Source organism: Galleria mellonella, unplaced genomic scaffold (assembly GCF_026898425.1).
Source record: "Galleria mellonella isolate WM207_F2 unplaced genomic scaffold, CSIRO_AGI_GalMel_v1 utg962, whole genome shotgun sequence".
NCBI lineage: Eukaryota > Metazoa > Arthropoda > Insecta > Lepidoptera > Pyralidae > Galleria > Galleria mellonella.
Genome location: NW_026442180.1, coordinates 1,801,064 through 1,822,379, shown reverse-complemented (window position 1 = coordinate 1,822,379; position 21,316 = coordinate 1,801,064). Strand labels below are relative to the sequence as shown.

Here is a 21,316-nt window from a genome sequence, read left to right as displayed (position 1 = left end):
TAAATCCAAGCTTTCCCCCCATTTTAATTTAATTTATTTTAATTTAATTTAACGAATCAGACACATATAGAGATTTTATATCTTATACACTTTATCAGCAGTTAACTGTCCACTGAACATAACCCCTTTTTTGCCCAACGTTGTCTATGCTTAGGACGCCATCTCGCGGCCGCCCTTAATAACACCGGTTGGAAATCGTGGTCTAAGATATGGAAACCCATAGTCTCTCCAAGAATTATGTTATAGATCGAGTAAGTTGATAAAAGAGGGGATTACTATCCCCTCGTGGAAGATAGACAATGTCTAGTTATAATTTATATCTTAATTATTTCTTATAATAAATTAATATGTTTACAACATATACATCTAACACTGTTCCATAAATGAACATAAAGAAAAAACAGTTGATTAGTAACAGATTATAAAAAACAAAAATATGATAAACAATTCTTTTTTTATACGCACATCACTTGCATATATATATATATATATATATATATATATATATATATATATATATATATTGGGATAAGGGTAAGATATGATGATATATATATATATATATATATATATATATATATATATATATATATATATATATATATATATATATATATTGTGCAAACAAACTGACGGCCCACCAGATGGAAAGCGGTAACCGTCGCCTATAGACATGAGCAGTACCATGGACACGACAGAGTATACTGTTTCGCCCATATATATACCTCTCATACATTACCATTCCTGAGGACTCAGTTGTTATTCCTCTGTAGCCTGTAAATTCACTGTCATATCCCACCCTTCAAACCAAAACAGCCATGCAAACACTGCTTCACGGTAGAAACACGAATGAAAAATGGATGGTAGAATAATACATGTATACAGGACTTAACTATCATGGTTAAGCCCTGATGAAAACCATCACGATGGGCCAACTGACCTGCCTTCTTTATACCCTATACTAACCGATCATCCCGGGGAAAAGTGATTGTTAGTAATTAAATCTAATTGTCCCATTGCTAGCCTAACACGTCAACCTCGGGGGGGAGGAATTAATAATGCAGGATAAGGGCCCCATTGCTAGCAATATACCCAAACAGGTCGACCTCCACGTGGCCCCACCTGGAAACCATCGTGCTAAATTCCAAGTGTATTCATCACGATGGGCTAACTGACCTGTCTTTTCATCCTCACCTATCATGACACACTGGTGCCCTGCTAGTGTATACCGATAGCGCAAGCGGGGTTACCGTTCCATCATCACCCATAAAAAAACACGTCAACCTCCACGCGGTTCCTCCTGAAGACCACGTGGATAATTCTTGCGGAATTCATCACGATGGGCTAACCTACTAACCTCACTTATCATCTCTCACTGGTGCCCCGCCGGCGTAAACCAAAAGCGCAAGCGGGGTTATCATTCCATTATAATCCGTTAAAAAAAAAACAATAAGCGACCTCATTCATACTGTAAATTCAAATTCAATTCACTGCGTAGATGTGTTCTTATCATTAGTATTTATAAAATTAGAGGTAACTGCAGAAAACATATAAGGTAAAAAACCACTATCAATTAAGAACAACATTAGAAAACCCCTAAAAAAATCCGTTCTGACTTGTCTTAAATTTTTACTATTTTTACTTATTGATTTTTAATAAAATCTATTTAGCGTTTTTATATGCATACTAGTAATAAATATATATTAGATATTCAACTGATATTGGTGATATCGCAAAGGATGGCCATCAATGTCCGAAAGATCTCAATATATAGATATCAGATATTACTCATCTGTAATAAGTATTCGTATGATTACGGATTTCAACAGTCAGAGGGGTACATTAAAATATTTCAACAGTATCTTCTTTATCAATTCTCTTTTATCTAATACCTTCTACACGTTCCGGCAAAATTCCTTAGGTACTAAATCTGACGCAGTGACAGACTACCAGTCAGACATGACGAAATATGATAATTTATCAGGAAATCATTTAATAGACACGTGCAAGCGTAGTATCGTGAACAGTGTTAAATATTTCATCTCTTCCAATCATCACGACCTTGCCCTTGTAACTCTATTTGATGATTAAAACGAGCGATTTTGTTACTAACGGGTGAGTTAGCCTCAGTTTATAATAATAATAATTTTGTACTTTTAGATTTTGACCATTAGTTGCTACTTATGGGATTATAGTGCAGTAGTTTCCCATCTTGCTTTCTGCACCGACAAGAGAAACTCTTAAATGAAAAGAAGATTTTGTCCGTATCGTACGCCGCCCTCCCTGAGACCCTGTATCCCGGCCGACTGAGCTTCTGCCGCGGATTAGTTTGCCATCACCTCTGCTTGAAAGGAAAGATGTAAATTTTGTTTAAAAATTCTTTACTCAGTTTACCAGAACTCTGCCGTCGGAGATATGGTTTGCGAAAGCGAACCCATGTCTCCGACATATGGCACCTCAACGGTATATCGTCTGGTTTTTGGTGGGTACGCCCCCGCCTAACGAAGGGATTCCCACAGCACCCATTCACCTCTCACAAGATGTATGGGTCTGCAAAAAGCATTTTCCAGACGTTAAACAAAAAAAGTTACCAGAACCCACATTATTTTTATACACATTATTACAATTACTTATCTAACCTACTTTTTTTATATATTAGCCAGTATGTGAATCATACTACAATGATTTAAATACTGGCAGTCTGAACGGTCCACAAATACCCTTAAAAAGAAAGAAATCATTTGGAACTGACAGAGTTATGAGGTAACAAACATTAAAAAAAAATACAACCGAATTGAGAACCTCCTTCTTTTTGAAGTCAGTTGAAAAACAAGAGATTCTACGCTAATTACCCCTCCGCCAACCGTGTATTTTTTTTTGCACACCGTCAACTGCCACGGACGATATCGTCCCAGACAATAATTTGACCTACTTAAAGGCAGGGAAAATTCCAAAAAAATTTCTTCAACTCCCCCTCCTCGCCTCCTTAAATATGCCAATGAAATTTACTACCGTGTCCATTCCCTATCTAGCATTAGGGAAGGCCTTAGCGATGTCCAAGTGCGCCGAAATCCAGCGACATTTTTTGTCAGCACCAATAAATTACGGTTACCCTGTTCTTTTTTGTCGTCAGGGAGGGCGCGGTCATAAACTTGTCCAGAGATGGCAGGTAGGCTAAAATATCGTTGCTTTGGACTATTATGGTAAAATTTATGATTAACGAAAGATTAAGCTCCATTTACTGGGCTGATTTCGGTTTGAATAAAAACACGAATTTCCGAAAATTTGAAAATCCCATTCGTGGTAGAACCCCTGGTCTATCTTAATGTTGACATACTATGCCGTATTCTGAATTCAAATATTTTAAATCTAGTTTAAGGTATTTTAGTATGCGTTAAATAATACCAATGAATTTAATTTGAAATAAGAATAATAGTTCATTAAACAAATGATTTAGTCACGAGTGACATTTGTGTCGGCTTTTCCGTCTCTGATCTGATCACGTGGACAAAGTTACGTGTAGAAAAAACTAGTTATATTGTGAAATTAAATTTGTTTGGTACATTGTATGAATATTTGTTTGTATGAATGTTATTTTCCGTACTGTATTTCAAAACGCTGTATCTGATTTTATCGCGTTACAAATACGGTGTCACTTGCATAAGAATGTGATGTAACATTTCATTCTCATTTGAAACTTGTTTGCCTTCGACGCGTGCGGTTATGAATGAAAGGCTGTGTATGAAATGAAAATATTAAATATACACAGTCCAATTTGCCAAAAATCAAGCCAGAATCATCACCATCAAATATTTTCCAAATTTCTTATCAATTATTATATTTTAAAGCAAGTTACCAGAGAGAGACTTTGTACAAAAGTAGATTGCTTGGGTGTCTCTGTCCCATTCATGTTTCAACCGTGAAGCAGTTGTGTTTGCATGGCTGTGTTTCGGTTCGAAGGGTGGGATATGGCGTGAATTTACGGGGTACACAGGAATAACACCTGAGTTCTCAGGAATGGCAACGCATGGGGGGTATCATGGGCGAAACAGTATACTCTGTTATGTCCACGGTACTGCTCATGTCTATAAGCGACGGTTACCACTTTCCATCAGGTGGGCCGTCAGCTTGTTTGCCATTCTAAGTTGTATAAAGAAAAAAGGTTGGCCCGATCTTGCCTTAGCTTACTAATCTAACAACAATAAATATATTCAATTCAATTCAATCATTTATTGTTATTTCATGTTGTAACAATGTCTGTCTGTCTGTCTTAGGCTGTTAAAGATAAAGAAACAACATTATTAAATAATAACATAAACAACAAATAATAACATAAAGAATCAATATTTTATTCAAATATCACAGTTTGGGGGGAAAGGGATTGTTAGTAATGGAGACTGAGAAACCCATTGCTAGCAATATACCCAACCAGGTCGAACTTCTCGCGGTTCTCCCTGGAAACTATCATGGTTAATTTCTGATGAATTCATTATGATGGGCTAACTGTCCTGTTTTCATTCTCATCTATCACCCTTCACTGGTGCTTCGCCAGTGTATCACGATAGCGCAGGCGGGGTTACCATACCATTGTCACCCATCAAAAAAAAATATCACAGTTGAGATTTTCCAAGAGACTACAGCATGGGGTCCTTCAAAAAAGGGACAAAGAGGTTTCTTCAGGGTCGGCAACGTGCGCGTAATGCCCCTAGTATTGCAGGCTTTTATAGGCTACGGTTACCGCTGACCATCAGGCGGGACGAATGCTTGTTTGCCACTTCACTGGTATAAAAAAAAAACGTAAATAGTCTATTTAATTCTTATTTCTTATAAACCATAAAACATGCATCACGAAAATCTACAAGTTGATAAATATATTGACTAATAATTAACATATTGTATGATTGTATGTTTGTATCTATTATGAACATATTGTATGTGTGTATCTATTATGGTCTATTAACATTTGACCACTGATGAAATCTACAGGGCAGCATCATCATAAACAATAAAGGATTCACGATAACCCGTAATATGGCTCGAATTGAACGCCTCCATTTCAAAGTCGGTTAAAATAAGGCAATATCCTCTTATATTGTAACACGGTATGTCATCAGCATGTTTTGCTATTTGGGAAAGATAACAAAATCTCGTACAAAATAATATTAATAGATAATATTGACCAGTGACCTACACTAAAGTTCATGGAACCCTTTGCCAGTTATAAATTATCGATTCTTAACCGTATTATAATAACAATAAAATCATTTATTCAGCTACATATAGAGCAAAATAAAAAATGGCCGCATGGTCCCGGCATAGAGAAAGTCACTCCTTCATTTTCCCGCGGGTGTCGTAAACGTCGACTAAGGCAAGGCGAGGGATAAGCAGCAGTTTTTTTATACAACTTAGAATGGCAAACAAGCTGACGGCCCACCTGATGGAAAGTGGTAACCGTCGCCTATAGACATGAGCAGTACCATGGACATAACAGAGTATACCGTTTCGCCTATGATACCCACTATGCATTACCATTCCTGAGGACTCAGGAGTTATTCCTCTGTACCCAGTAAATTCGAAACAGCCAAACAAACACAACTGCTTCACGGTTGAAACACGAATGGGACAGAGGTACTCAAGCAATCGACTTATGTACAACGTCTCCCTCTGGTGAAACATATACAGCAAAACAAAAAATGCTGCTGCCATCATTCGCTTTCTAGTCGCCTATTACGACACCCACGGGAAAGGAAGTGGTGGCTAAGTTAATTTGTAAGTATTATATGAGGTGGTTGCCGTATGGTCCCGGCACAGAATAGGCCACCCCTTCCTTTCCCGCGAGTGTCGTAAACGACGACTAAGGCAGGGCGAGGGACATAAGCAGCAGTGTCCTAAAACATCTCTAAAGCCTAACTGCGGTTGCCAATCTGCGTGCCATCGTGGCATCTACTTGCAAAACTCCCGGAGAAGGCTTATGTTCAGCAGTGGACACTTAACGGCTGATATTGTATTGTATGATCACACCAATCAAATAATTTTCAAACTAGCATAAACGAAGCGACTAATATTTGGGATCATACCCTGGAACATCCATACTAGACAGTTTAGAATAGTTCGTTTGCTAAAATGGCTCGACTGAGAATTGAATCCGGAACCTCATTATGTATATGAATATAACGCGATTATACTCGTATTATTGGGCAGACCTATAAATCTTATATTCAGATTGTAGGCAACTTAAAAAATTTGCAGTTACTCGATTCTAAATTACACTATTTTTTTTATATGTTGCCAATTCTTGACAGATTTTGCCCACTTTCTTTTTTTAATCGAGTGGGTTTACAAATTTTTCTTGATTTTTGGACTCATTGTAGAAATCTATTTCTTTTTATATCATTTAAGGAAAGCGAAGGTTTTCATTCTGTCATTTTAACCGACTTCAAAAAGAAGGAAATTCTCAATTTGATTATTTGTATATTTTTTTATATTTATTACCTCATAACTCCGTCCGTTCTAAACCGAATTGAAAAATCTGTAAAAATATACGAGCACTTACAGATTACATAGAAATTGTATCAAAATTCTTTTAGTAATTAACCAAAATATTTAGTTTTGTAACAATTATAGTAGATATTTTTTTTGTGAGACACAATCTTTAATTATAAGCAATATTCTTGACCCTCTGCAATTATTTTTCAAAACAAATGGGTTTACTCTATCATGTATTGGTCCCCATACAATTTTTTTATTGATCAAAATACAAAATTATGTCACTTTTCAGAGAATCCTGAATCAGCTGAGGAGGCAACTGACCTGTGAAAATGAAGTAATTTTCACCTATCATTCCTTAGTAATATTCCGCCATCGTATACCAATGGCACAAACAGGTTTTATGGTCCCATTTTCATCACTTTGAAAGTCTAGCAGATTGTACTGTGGATATTGTGTACAATTAATTGGCTTAGTACTAACAGTAATAAATAGTTCTTATTATAAGAGTGCACTAAAAATAATACGTCACGAATCATTTCGCGGAACGAAAACATACCAAGAGCTTATTATTGGAATTGGTTAAAAACAATTCCACGAAGCACTCGTAAGCCTATTTAAGGCTAAACGAAATGAGGTACACTGTCCGCGGACAAAATTCCCTTTATGCTTGCCTCATCTTTCCAAGCTCTTGAAGCAAACTCACACTATGACCTCGATCACGGGTCGTTCGCTCTATCCTCTCTCTCTACGCTCTATCCGTTTTTGGCCAGGTAAAATATGCCTCAGTCGATGGAAAGGGATCGTTTATTAACAATCCTATTATAGTAACAATGGGGTCTAACAGTCCTATTGCTAGCATTAATATATCCTATATTTAAAAGAGGGAGACTTTGTACAAAAGTCGATTGCTTGGATACCTCTGTCCCATTCGTGTTTCTACCGTGAAGCAGTTGTGTTTGCATGGCTGTTTCGGTTTGAAGGGTGGGATATGGCAGTGAATTTACAGGGTACAGAGGAATTAAAACTTGTGTCCTCAGTAATGGCACGCATGGGGGGTATCATGGGCGAAACAATATACTCTGTTATGTCCATGATACTGCTCATGTGTATAGGCGACGGTTACCACTTCCCATCAGGTGGGCTGTTAGCGTGTTTTCCATTCTAAGTTGTATAAAAAAATCCTGTCAAACTGACCTCCACATTGTCCTCCTAGAGACCATCATGGTTATTTGCTAGTGATATCATCGTGATACTTCAGGAATGTTTATTTATTGCACCAATTATCATCATCATCATACCAGCCCTGAACTGTCCACTGCTGAACATTCTTCCCCAGAAGAGGAGTTTCGCTAGTAGTTGCCACGCTTGGCAGGCGGGTTGACAATCGCAGTTAGGCTTTTAGTGATGTTTTAAGAAGGATGCTGCTTCCTACATCTCTCTACCATTAAGTTCCCTTTAAGTTTAAGAACCGACTCTTACGACACCCACGGGAAAACAAGGGGTGGCCCATTCTATGCCGGCACCCACACCACACGGCACACATAATATTTAAAAATGACTTTGTTCTATGTATAATCATGGTGAAAATATAAATAAGGCAACTATTCATTCATACGATATTGTATTAAGTCTAGCAATAGAAGTGTAATCCCCATTACTGTGGGGAAGGGATTGTTAGTAATAGTAGCAATGGAACTACCGGTCCCATTGCTAGCAATATACCATGTCAGATAAACCTCCACGTGGTCTCCCCTGGAGACCATAGTACTGAATGACAGGTGTATTCATCACGATGGACTAACTGACCTGTCTTTTCATCCTCACCTATCATCACTCACTGGTGCCCCGCTAGTGTATACCGATAGCGCAAGCGAGGTTACCATTCCATCATCACCCATTAAAAAAAAACACGTCAACCTCTACGCGGTTCCTCCTAAAAATCACGTGGATAATTCTTACGAATTCGTCACGATGGGCTAACTGACCTGCCTTTTCATTCTCACCTATCATCCCTCACTGATGCTCCGGCAGCGTATACCGTTAGCGTAGGCGGAGCTACAATTCCATTACAATCTATTAAAAAAAAAACATTCCCCACTACTAACATTTCCAAAACCCAGAAACTAGAATACTTAGTGTCAATCTTTGATCAAGTTCTATCCACATAGCTATGAGGAAAGGCCAAGCGATTACACACGGTTGTGCTCCATTTCGCGATCTGTATCATGTTGTTTATATCTTGACAACTAGGCCAATAACGCAGTTGCAATTAACTATCGAAGGCATTCGTTAATAATAAGCACCTATAGCTATTAGGTTTTACGCACATCATGTAGGAACAACAATAACACCTATACAGGCCTATTATAATAATTATGTTTACATGTACATAGTTTAAAATAGGTACGTAAGTAGGTATTAACGTACTTTAGACTCTATGGTCAGACCTTTTTTTTAATGAGTGAAAATGGCATGGTAACCCGGCCTGCGGTATAGGTATACACGGGCGAGGTACCAGTGATATATCCTTGAATTCGTCACGATGGGCTATCTGACCTGCCTTTCCTTTCACACCTATCATCCTTCACTGGTATCCCACCATTATAGATTTAGAGCAGACAGAGCTACCATTCCATTATCATCCATTAAAAAAAAAAAAAAAAGATAGTGTACAATGACCGAACCCAATAAAAAAAATTTCTATATATTGAATGTACCCTTATTTAAAAAAATATTTAGGGTTATATTCCATAACAGATTTTCAACAATTAAACCATACAATGATACTATATTTGAGTCTTTTTTTTTATGGGTACAAATGGTATGGTAACCCCGCATGCGGTAACGGTATACGCTGACGGGGCACCAGTGAGGGATGATAGGTGAAAAATGAAATTAGGCAGGTCAGTCAGCCCATCGTGATGAATACACCTGGAACTCAGCACGATGGTTTCCAGGGGGAAATGCGCAGAGGTTGACCTGACACGGTATATTGCTAGCAATGAGACTGGTAGCCCGCATTACTAACGATCCCTTTCCCCCCACTATATTTGGGTTAATATTTCATGAATAGCATTTCTTGTTAATAACATCAAATATGTAATAATTTGAATATCATATCAGCTTAACTGATTATTGCTTAACATTAATTTTTGTATTGTTATGGCACACGCACAAACGAAAAATTGTATTTAGCTTTATGTATTTTTTTTTTTAAACATTTATGTTATCTCGCTTTTTATGTATATCAATATATGTTGTAACTCTATAAACCAACAACACACATAGGAAAGAAAGGTGTAGACCACATTGGCTATTTAATGTATAAAATGTGACATAATAAATTTGATGCTTCATCCAGAAAATGTAACTTTTTAATACAGTACATTAGACTTTTTTGCTAATGTATTATTAAATATATATAATAAACTGTATTTTGAGGGGGGAAAGGGATTGTTAGCAATGGAGATTTTCAATGTATAGCAATATACATATAATAAATTTGACTGCTTCCCCCAGAACCATCGTGAACAATTTTATTGAATTCGTCACGATGGGCTAACTGACTTGCTTCATCCTCATCTATCATCCTTCACTGGTGCCCTGCCGGTGTATACCGTTAGCGCAGGCGGGATTACCATTCCATTATCAGAGGGAGACTTTTACAAAAGTCGATTGCTTGGCAATATGTCCCATTCGTGTTTCAACCGTGAAGCAGTTGTGTTTGCATGGCTGTGTTTCGGTTTGAAGGGTTGTATATGGCGAGAATTTACTGGGTACAGAGGAATAACACCTAAGTCCTCAGGAATGGCAACTGGGGGGTATCATGGGCCAGTATACTCTGTTATGTCCACGGTACTGCTCATGTGTATAGGCGACGGTTACCACTTTCCATCAGGTGGGCCGTCAGCTTGTTTGCCATTCTAAGTTCTATAAAAAAAAAAAAAAAAAAAAAAAAAAAAACACCCATTAAAAAAAAACTGTATTTTGAATAGATGATCATAATATAACCAGGGTCAATATATACTTTGACTGCAGTGAAACACATAATTCCCATGAGACAATATAAAAACTCACTGTATGAACATATTAATATTACAAATGAAAAGTTTGTAAGGATGGACGAATGGATGTTTATTACACAAAAACTACTAAACGAATTTGAATGAAATTTGCTACACTGGTAGGTTATATCTTAACTCAGCACATGATACTGTACTTACTGATTCACGCTGGATAAAGTTTGTAAAAACATGAGATAAAAAAATAATATTAAAATATTATTTGTGGATCCAAAAAAACATTTGCTTCTAAGAATCGATTATAATTACTAGATTAACTTCAATTCTAAAAACCTAATTGAATATTATATATCCTTACATAATATTATAAATATGAAAGTAAATTTGTTCTATTGTTACCATAAGGTAACAAATAAACAAAGTCTTAAGTTGTTCAACAAATCACTATAAAATTTGGTATACATATAAAATATGGAACGAGGAATGAAGTCTACTTTTTATCCTGCGATAAACATGTGCCAGTCACACAGACAAATTCACAGCATGTATTACAATAAAAATTACCATGTCCTCTGTCACATGCACCATGCAAACAATAATATGCAGAATATAAAGCATAATTTGAAAGAAATACTCTTATACTCAATTCCTCTGGGTTCAATACATCCCCATATCAAATATCATCAAAATGGATTCAGCCATCTTGATTGGAAAAACAAATGAAAGGAAAACAAACAATTAATCAAAAATAACATAAGTATTTATGCTGTGTTAGCCTTAATAATCCTAGTAAATATATTGAATAAATAAGGTCTAAATTTAGATAAATTTTGATGCTGGCAGATACCAGGCAGGACATAGTAAAACAAAATATTTAAGCTGGCAGATTCACTGAGTAACCTAAAAACAAACAACGTTAATGATTTAAAGTAAACGAACTTGAAGTTCTATGGGAAAGACAATTAAAATAAGAGTACATCATAAAATATGAATTATTAGTTAATTAGCTTAGAAACTATAACAGAGAAAAGTACTGCAAACAGAAGAAAAAAAAAGCAAAATACCAGGTGTACACATACACATGACTATTGTACATATTTTGCCTACGATAGGAATTGAAACCATGTGGACATGAAATATTAACGAATGTTGTTTCTTTATGTTATTATTATTAATAATTATTTATTTTAGGCTACTATCCAGTTCCTAAAGAGAAAGTATCAATTAGGCCTTATTCAATCTATCTTTTATTACGAATAAAAACTGAATCAACAGCTGATTAGTTTTCGACGAAAGTTTGTGTAAAATCATAACATAAACTATAACTATTACTTACATAAACCAATTTTCTGGAACAGTAAATATCTCCACAGTTATTTGGTAGTGTATAACTTTTTTTGTAGTAAGTGTAGCGTAACCAGAGTACCAGACAACTTATAATACCAAGAAACAAGAGATATTTGATTGAATACTTGCATTTGAATTTAAACTTAAATGTGCGACTGAAATAGCTATATTCGTAAACGACGATGAAAACGTTTTGATACTTGATAATAACTAAGTGTTGTGAAAGTTAGTGAAAATTATAAACTAAACTTGTACAATTGTGTAGGAATTTACATACTTGTATTATATTTGTATAAAATAAAGGAAATTGATTGTCAATGAAAAAAATATCACTATATATACCTTGTCTATTTAATTATTTTTTTCAAAAAGCTTGACTAAGCACGGATCTATTTTCGCTTGAAAACAAAGTAGACAAAATAGTTCTGTCATTGTCCGACAGGCAGCAATTATGTATGCTTGGCCCAAGTGCTTTAATCATTTATGGAGCCCATTATAACTTCGAAATTTTCAGTAAAATGGTATTCAAAGGCAGAATACTTACAAAGTAAAATATAATCATCACTTCTTTTTAATCACAATACGAGTCGTCTTATATTAAGCAACTATGGAAATAAAGCGCAACATAAGTGCAAAAACAAAAGGAATACTTACATACAGAACAAAATTATACAAATAGCAAATAGCTCCATTCTCCCAGTGACCTCTTGAAAGAGTGGCGTATTGGTATAATATTTAAGAACTTATCAAATTAAAACTAGAACAACCCTGAAGATGTAAAGTTAAGCAATGCTGATATAAATACTTAAAGTAATTATTATTAATATACTAACTAGTATTGAAATATGGAGCAGGCATGGAGCAAAAATGGAGCAGGCGTGGAGCAGCAACATGGTGTTATTTATCTTTAAGAAGGACAATAATATCCTATTAGAAAACTATATCCCTTCTGAATCGCATCTACCTACTATTTTCGAAAATCCTGACCAATCGTCTTACACGCAAACTCGACGATTTCCAGCCACTCGAACGAGCTGGTTTCCGAAAGAGCTTTAGCACCATAGACATCATACATACATTATGGCAAATTATACAAAAGACTGAAGAGTATAATCTGCCTCCATGTCTGGCGTTTGTGGAATATAAGAAAGCCTTTGATTCAGTCGACTACAGTCCCTCCAGCGGTACCAGATTGACTAGAGGTATATCGAAGTGTTGAAGTGTATGTACTTACTGTGGCCACGATGTCTATCCAAGTACAGAATCAAAGTACGAAACTTATTCCAGTGCAAAAAGGAGAAAGACGGGATGAAGTCATATCCCTGAAGCTCTTCACATCTGCATTGGAAGATGTTTCCAAACTCTTGGACTGGAAAAGATATGGTATAATTCGCCATTGATGTTCTTAAGATGAACATGGACAAGACTAAAATGATGTCTAACGTCCATGTCACACCTATACCGGAAACGATTAAGAATACTATGCTCGAAATTGTCGACATATAAGTATGTAAGTCCAACTTCAACCGATGAATCCAACTCGGCTAGGCAACCTACGGAAAACTACGTCACAACTTTTTTCAAAATACCTCAAAATTTGAAAAGGAAGATTTTTAACCAGTATGTGTCGTCAGTGACGACTTATGGAACTGAAGCATAGTCCTCCACGATTATCTATATGCAAAAGCTACAAATTACTCAAAGGACTATGGAGAGAATCATGCTCAGAATTTCTTTACATCATAAATGAGGATATCCACAAAAGGACCAAAAATAACCGACATATCCCGAAGGATTAGCAAGCTGAAGTAGCAATGAGCTGGTTACATAGTTCGAAGAACCGATAACCGATGAGGAAGAAAGACTCTTGAGTGGCGACTTCGTACGAGCAAACGCAGTGTAGGACGATCCTCCCCTCCACAAGATGAAGTGACGACCTCAAATGCATTGCAGAGAGTCAGTGGATACAAATAGCTCAGAACCGTTCCTTATGACAATCCAAGGGGGAGACCTATTTCCGGGAGTGAACGGATATTGACTGAAATGATGAAGATGATAACTGAAACGTGAGAATTAATTTTAATTTTATCCAATAGTTATCAATTAGCAATCGCTAATTCTAGAATATTTTTCAAAGAATTATCAATAAATATAATATTCACTAAATTTATTGCGTGTACGTAATAAAAGTATGGTAAAAAGATCAGTAAGAAAATATTGGTAGTGAGTAAAATAATTGTATAAATATAAAAATAGAAGTACAAGACAATGGATGATATTATCTGGATTGGAAAGAATATTGTATTATTATATTAATTATATTTGACAGAGTATAGCATTAGGAGCTGTTTTACAAAATAGTGCCAACCTTTTTTCTTTCTTTCGAATCTTAAAACATTATTTCCCGAATAGAATTTTTCAACTTAAAAAAGAAAATACTCGATTAGAATATTATTAGTTCAGAATTATATATATTCTAATTAATAATTTATGTTCAAAATCATGCGCAGATAAAACCAAAGTATCAAAACTGTTTTTAAATAATTTATAACTTATTTGTTATCGATGTTGCCGTTGCCGGTCATATACGTAACAAACCACGTGGTTGCTGGTCCATCTGAGATGCTAGCTATCAAAACTTTATAAGAGGCCATATTTCTGGTGTACAATTGTCGCGCGATCCCCGCTGTTCTGCAAGCTTGTCACATACTTATTCGCTCCTCAAACTTTAAGAAATCAAAAAATGACTCAACCTACGGAAGGTAAGGGAATTTTTTGTTTACATTTCCACGCTTCGCATTATTTATATTAACCAACCAAAAAAAGAGAACCTGCTAAAACATGACAATATAAGACATGCTAATATTTACTTTAGCCGTATTATAACTTGAAGTTTATAACCTGACTTTTTTTGCCGTCTCGATTATAATGAACGACCTTGGCCTTCGTTACGTACAATTTTTACACTGAATGCATGTCTTTATTATTGAAATGTCTCTCAATTTTCCATATTACACTAAACGAGTACTCAATTTAAATAATATTTTACGGTGCTTCAAATGTTTAAACAGCACGCATAAATTAAATATACACAAATTACAAATTGATATTTTTGCTTTTTACGGAAAGTCATAGAATTATTTAGAAGGGGCCAGGTGGGTTATGTTTACCCCAGAATCGTCTGGTACCCACGCCAGGATGCAAGCAAAGCTTCCTAAAGTCATGTCTGAGTAGATGTGCGCCTTTTTTAAGGGACAAAATTAATGTTTTAATCTCCAATGATTAACGGACAATATTTCGATCTCGAAAAATATATTATACTTACTAAAATTTTATCCCCGGCTGCATTAAAGATTAATTCCCGTTTAACTTTCTACTTATAACAAAATAGTTAACATACTTTTTTTATGATTATTAAGGAAATCAAGTAAAGATACTATGTAATTTACGTTTCAGTCGGTGGTTACAGGCTCGGAAGCCTTATTATTGAGGGCAAAACAAAACAAGTGTACGATCTGCCAGATGTACCAGACCACTGCTTGCTACTTAACAAAGATAGGATCACAGCTGGAGATGGAGTAAAGGCCCACGACTTGGAAGGGAAGGCAGCAATTTCTAACCAAACCAATGCTAAAGTTTTCGACATATTGAAATCTGCCGGTAAGATTTTTTTTTAAGAATTAAATTGGCTGTACTATTGATACATTGACAAGGTAATCATCCTTCATGGTGATGACCATGAACGATGATTAATAATAATGAAGGTAAGTTCCTGTAGAAGAAATCAACATGAATTAATTATAATATTTTCCAGAGAGAACCGGATAAAAGTCGATCTGACAGAGTATATTAATAGACATGGCTCTGTTACATACTAACAAAATCCCACCACAGTAAATTATCTACCATATTTTTTCGCCCACGGCATATATCAAGTAATCTACTATCTATATTCTATCCCACAATAATTTAAACAAAATTAATTATATTTTGATTTGTCTATCACTTTACATTTGTTGTACGTTGAGACTAAGAATAAAATATAGATGTCCTCTTCAGTACATTAAGATTAAACGAAAAGCACACTGCATCAGCCGTCGTAACAATGCATGTACAATTTGCACAAACAACCGATCAAGATTTAGCAGTGCTTTATAAAAACGGTCCGTTTTTAAAATAGCTTTTGAAACAGACATAGATTAAGGTTAACGCTTTTTGGTACCTAGTGATAGTCTTTGAGTCTTTTAAATTATGTCTGTTCTTATGATTATATTTCTTAATTTGATATATTAAAAGTAAAAAAACCGATAAATAATACTAGATAATAATTACATATTTAATTAAGACCTTGACATATTTAAAAAAGCCTTGTAATAGCTTGTAATAGTCCTTGTCAACTAAGATTCTTTATTTTTGAAAGGAACATATTACACGATTAGTAACAAAACATTTTTCTATTCATTGTCCTAAACGGAGTTGCCAAGTTTTATTTGAATATTCACTGAAAAAATATGTAAATAATCAGTAAAATTCTTACTATCATTTCTAATATTATAAACGTCAAAAGTGAGTTTATTGCCTTTCGGTGTCTTAATAGCTTAATTAATTCTCATAAAATTTGATCACGCAAACGAACTCAAGGGTAAAACCATAAATAGCTACTTGGCATATGCCTCTCATCTATCCAGTTCTCCTCTTGATTAGGCGACACTGTCATTAATCGTGATAGATGATCATGCTTAGTTTTAAAAAAGAAATATTTAATATTGTCTGCCACGACAAAAAAGTTTAAATTTTTAATTATAAATTTACACTTTGTTATATCAACCTTTAATTGTCCACTGCTGAACATAAAGGAGGGAACATTGAAGGGTTCCAAGAGGGAGACAGATTGGCAACAGCAGTTAGGCTTTGGAGACATTTTAAGAGGGACGCTGCTGCCCATCTCTCGCACTCTCTTAATCACCTCTTTCGACACCCATGGGATGTGAAAGGGTGGCTTATTCTATGCCGAGACCACACGGCTATACGACATTAAAAAAATTATACTTACGTCTTTATAATGACTATTATAGTTGATATACCTACAATGTCAAAAATAACTAGTCTATGTGTAAGATAATAAAGATAAGGTGACGAAATAATATTATTGTTAGTTGTTCGCGCCAAGATGTAATTTAGTTATTTTACCGAGTATTTACTGACCTCAGGGATCACGTCTGATAATTCTACTCGAAGATTAGGTACTGTTCCACGTAAGGTCTTTTGATATTGCATAAAATGTGAAATAATAATATCTACATTATCAATGTATTATTTATGATTGCCTCTGATGGATGACCTTAAAAAACAAGCAATCAATATATATTTATATAGGAAAGATGTAATAATGTAACAAAATGATAACTTGGGTCATTATTTGATTATCTTATACTTCATATTTATTTACCAGTCATTCACACCGGTTGCCTGAACGTCAAAATATGACGAAATCAGACATTAAAATAACCGAGAGCGCAATTCAGAATACCTATAAAACTTATAAGTGTAGGTTTCTGAAATTGAGCACTTTTATTCTTTGCCATGCACGATTTATCGTGAACTTTCACGTTATTATCGTGCAGTTCTACGATACATTGTGCAAATTCATCTCTGACAAACGAAATAAAGTTGAAGGTATTAGTCGACCGCAGCAATTATAAAGGTTATAACTAACATTTGTTCTGTTACTTGATTTTATGATGAGAGTTACGTGGATTTATAACAAAAAGCACACACTTGTGGTACATTAACAATTTATTTTCAATAATTTGAAAAATACTGAGTATATGTTATCATAAAATTCTTCATTTTAGGTCTCAAAACAGCATACGTTAAATTAGCGTCACCCACAGCATTTGTATCTAAAAAATGCGAAATGATACCAATAGAATGGGTCACACGCAGACTGGCCACTGGTTCTTTTCTAAAAAGGAATCCTGGAGTTCCAGAAGGCTATCGTTTCACTCCACCTAAACAAGAAACGTTTTACAAGGACGATGCAAACCATGACCCACAATGGTCTGAGGAGCAAATCGTTGCAGCTAAGTTTAACATCAACGGACTTGTCATTGGTTCGTATTTTTTTTTCTCGCTGCCAACAACGGTGTTATAGTCACACAAGTAAATTTTTATATATTACGTATCGATTATGCTTTTCTAGTACAAGTTTTAACCATTTTTATAATAGAAATGTATAAATAATTTAATGAACAATTTTGTGTTTTTGACATTTACTGACAAATATTTGTGTACTCTCTCTACTGCTTTATATTAATTTAACTAGGACCGTAATTCTAGGACTAGAAAATTATTTGTATCCTTTTTGCAGGACAAGACGAAGTTGATTATATGAGAAAAGCTAGTATTCTCGTTTTTGAAATTTTGGAAAAGGCCTGGGCACTCCGCGATTGCGCTCTCATTGATATGAAAATTGAATTTGGAGTCGACTCTAGTGGTACGTTATGTTACTTGACTAATTTACAAATTGAAGCATCATCATTATAAGTTCAGCCATTATCTACTGCTGATCAGCGCTGAGCCATCGATCGCACAATCTAGTGGGAGGAGGGCGAGATATTTACTCTACGCAAGCTCCCGAAACTCGAGAATCTAACTATCGGTTGTCACTATATGACCAGCCCATTAAAAATTTAGCATGTCGATTATTTTGTTGAAACAAGCGAAAACCTCGATTACTTATTTCAAACTTATCATGTCACATAGCGCAACTTTGTTTTCTTACTTTTGCAACAGGAAACATCTTATTAGCCGACGTGATCGATTCGGACTCTTGGAGATTATGGCCATCTGGTGACAAAAGACTGATGGTAGACAAACAGGTTAGTACTAAGTAGTATAATACGTTCCATAGTTATCATTTAATAATAATTACTTGATGATTTGTGTAGGTCATTCACGAAGCACGTGTAACTTAAAATACGCTCTGAATTTCACAAATTTGGAAACAAACATAAAATTTTGTTCCTCTTTTGAGCCAAGATACATATCTGTTTTCGTACAGTACAAATTGTCTTAAAATTGAATACCAGAAGTTTCAAAATAGTTAATTGATAGTGATTAGTGACTGGATTCTAAAATCATTCCAATTTAGAGTACTCTATGCCTTCTACCAATCTAAAATTATTTCAGGTTTACAGAAACTTATCTACAGTAACAGCTGCTGATTTGGATACCGTAAAACGCAATTTTTCTTGGGTGAAAGACCAGTTAGACTATTTGAGGCCCAATGTTCAACATAAAGTTGTAGTGTTTATGGGCTCGCCAGCAGATCAGGAGCATTGCCAGAAGATTGCTAAAGGTAACATGTTTTTTCTTGTTACAATAATAATTATAATACTGGATCCAAATATGCTGTACTCTGCGAAGGTTCGAAATAACACGATAAGTGTGGCATAAGTAGTTGTTTTTTTATATAAATGGTCTAATGTTCGCGCAAATAAAAGCTACGAAATCTTCTTTATCTTACCTTATCAACTCAATAACGTCTCAGTGCCAGACATGGGTCTCTTATTTTTAGAGAAAAATATTAGTCAATTATTATGAATCTAAACAAAATGCTTCGTATAGGAGATTATTTTGATGTTTTCTTCCTTTGGACTTAAGTTTTGTTTTCACTTTATTTCTTTCATCTCTTACAACCGTATAGGCGAGGAAAATACTGTTGAAACATATTCGCATATGTCTCTGTAATAATATTATAAAAAGGAAAAATCTGACAAAGTTCACGCAAAAACGCCACGCTTCACCGTTTTATTTTATGGAAAGATAAGAATGGGATAAAGATGTTTAAAAATTATTACTGGAATGGGTTCACCTAAAAGTAAACTATGAGAAATAACTAGTTAATAAAAAGTAAAATTAACGCAATTTTAGCTGCCCGCGAGCTTGGCCTCAACGTTGATCTGCGAATTACATCCGCACATAAGGCTACAGAAGAAACTCTTCGAATAATGCAGCAGTACGAAGACACCCACGGTGCTTTGGTATTCATTGCTGTCGCTGGGCGGTCTAACGGCCTTGGACCTGTGCTCTCTGGGAATACTTCATACCCCGTTATCAACTGTCCACCGCCATCGGATAAAATAGTTCAGGTGCGTAATAATGATGCATCATCACCCCATCACATGGTCATAAAGTACTGTTCTGAACTAACCACCTTATGTTGTGTTTTAAAATTCATGAATCAAAAAATATATAGATAATCTTAACAAACTAACATTAAAAATCCGAAAATGTAAAAAGTTATCTAGCTCTCTCTCTTTGGCTGTCAGATAATCAATAAAAGTATTTATATTTTTTTTATATTTTCCTTTCAGGATATCTGGTCATCATTATCAGTGCCATCAGGTCTCGGTTGTGCAACAGTTATTTATCCAGATAGTGCAGCTCTTATAGCCGCTCAAATAATTGGGCTCAAGGATTATCTTGTTTGGGCACGTCTTAGGGTAAAACAATTAGAAATGGCTACAGCATTGAGGCAAGCTGACCAAAAATTAAGAAACTTGACTGTTTAAAATGATGTTTGAGTAGTTTTGCAGTTGCCAAGTTTATAAATTAAGCCATTCTGTTGAGTCATATCAAGAAATAAATTCTTCCTTGGAGAAAGAATTATTACAAATGTTCTTTAAGTACTATATTTTTTTGTTATAAATATTTTGTAATGGAAGTCTGAATAATATTATTTTGTACATCAAAATATATATTATTATTTTTATATGATAATTGTTTTTGTATTGTGGTAAATAATTTCGAATGAATTCTCGAATATATATATAAATACATTCCAAAAGTGTATGAATTTATTAGATACCTATTTATATATGTATAGTCTATATGCCTACAACATTAAAATATAATGTTCATGTTATTTGTACTAATTTCATTTAAATCAATCCTAAAAACAATAGTTGCAGTAGTTATGCTGAAAAAGAAACATATACATCTGTCTCTACTTAGTAGTTAAGTAGTACGTTATAACATGTACAGAAATCATAAACGTAATGAAAAAAGTTACTAGAAAATATTATAACTTACTTAGTTCAAGACATAAATTAATTACAACTGTGTATGCTAAAAAATAATAACGAATTTTATCATTAGAAGGGAAAATAATGTGTAAAGCCTCATAAAATTCATATAAAAACATAAATAATAAACTACTGGAATGAACTAATATGAAGCTACAAACAATTTGCAAATAGTAATTTAAAATAATTTTCCAATCATATGCTGCTTATTTTTATATCTATGGCTGCCATTACTAAAATTCATCAATACATTATTATTATTTACCTATATGCAAATCCAGATACTCATTAATATACTCTCGATAACAACAGTCCTTTTCATCGTAGTTGGATAAATAAAAATTATGGCAACATTAATTGCTGCCGTCA

The 21,316-nt window shown here is 34.8% G+C and overlaps 1 protein-coding gene across 1 annotated transcript; it reads left to right on the top strand.

The window, feature by feature from the left end:
• The first annotated feature begins 14,441 nt into the window (after window positions 1–14,441).
• Window positions 14,442–20,636, top strand: LOC113522778 (bifunctional phosphoribosylaminoimidazole carboxylase/phosphoribosylaminoimidazole succinocarboxamide synthetase). Its single transcript, XM_026908590.3, has 8 exons — window positions 14,442–14,620; window positions 15,315–15,518; window positions 17,714–17,971; window positions 18,229–18,354; window positions 18,654–18,739; window positions 19,050–19,218; window positions 19,794–20,011; window positions 20,237–20,636. The coding sequence occupies exons 1-8, from the start codon at window positions 14,602–14,604 to the stop codon at window positions 20,432–20,434; spliced, it is 1,278 nt and encodes a 425-aa protein (XP_026764391.1). The 5' UTR covers window positions 14,442–14,601; the 3' UTR covers window positions 20,435–20,636.
• Window positions 20,637–21,316: the final 680 nt, after the last annotated feature.

Excerpts from the sequence above, each read along its gene's own strand:
- LOC113522778 (XM_026908590.3), top strand. Across the intron at positions 17,972-18,228 it reads CATCAACGGACTTGTCATTG|GACAAGACGAAGTTGATTAT; the intron begins GTTCGTATTTTT and ends TCCTTTTTGCAG. Across the intron at positions 20,012-20,236 it reads CATCGGATAAAATAGTTCAG|GATATCTGGTCATCATTATC; the intron begins GTGCGTAATAAT and ends TTTTCCTTTCAG.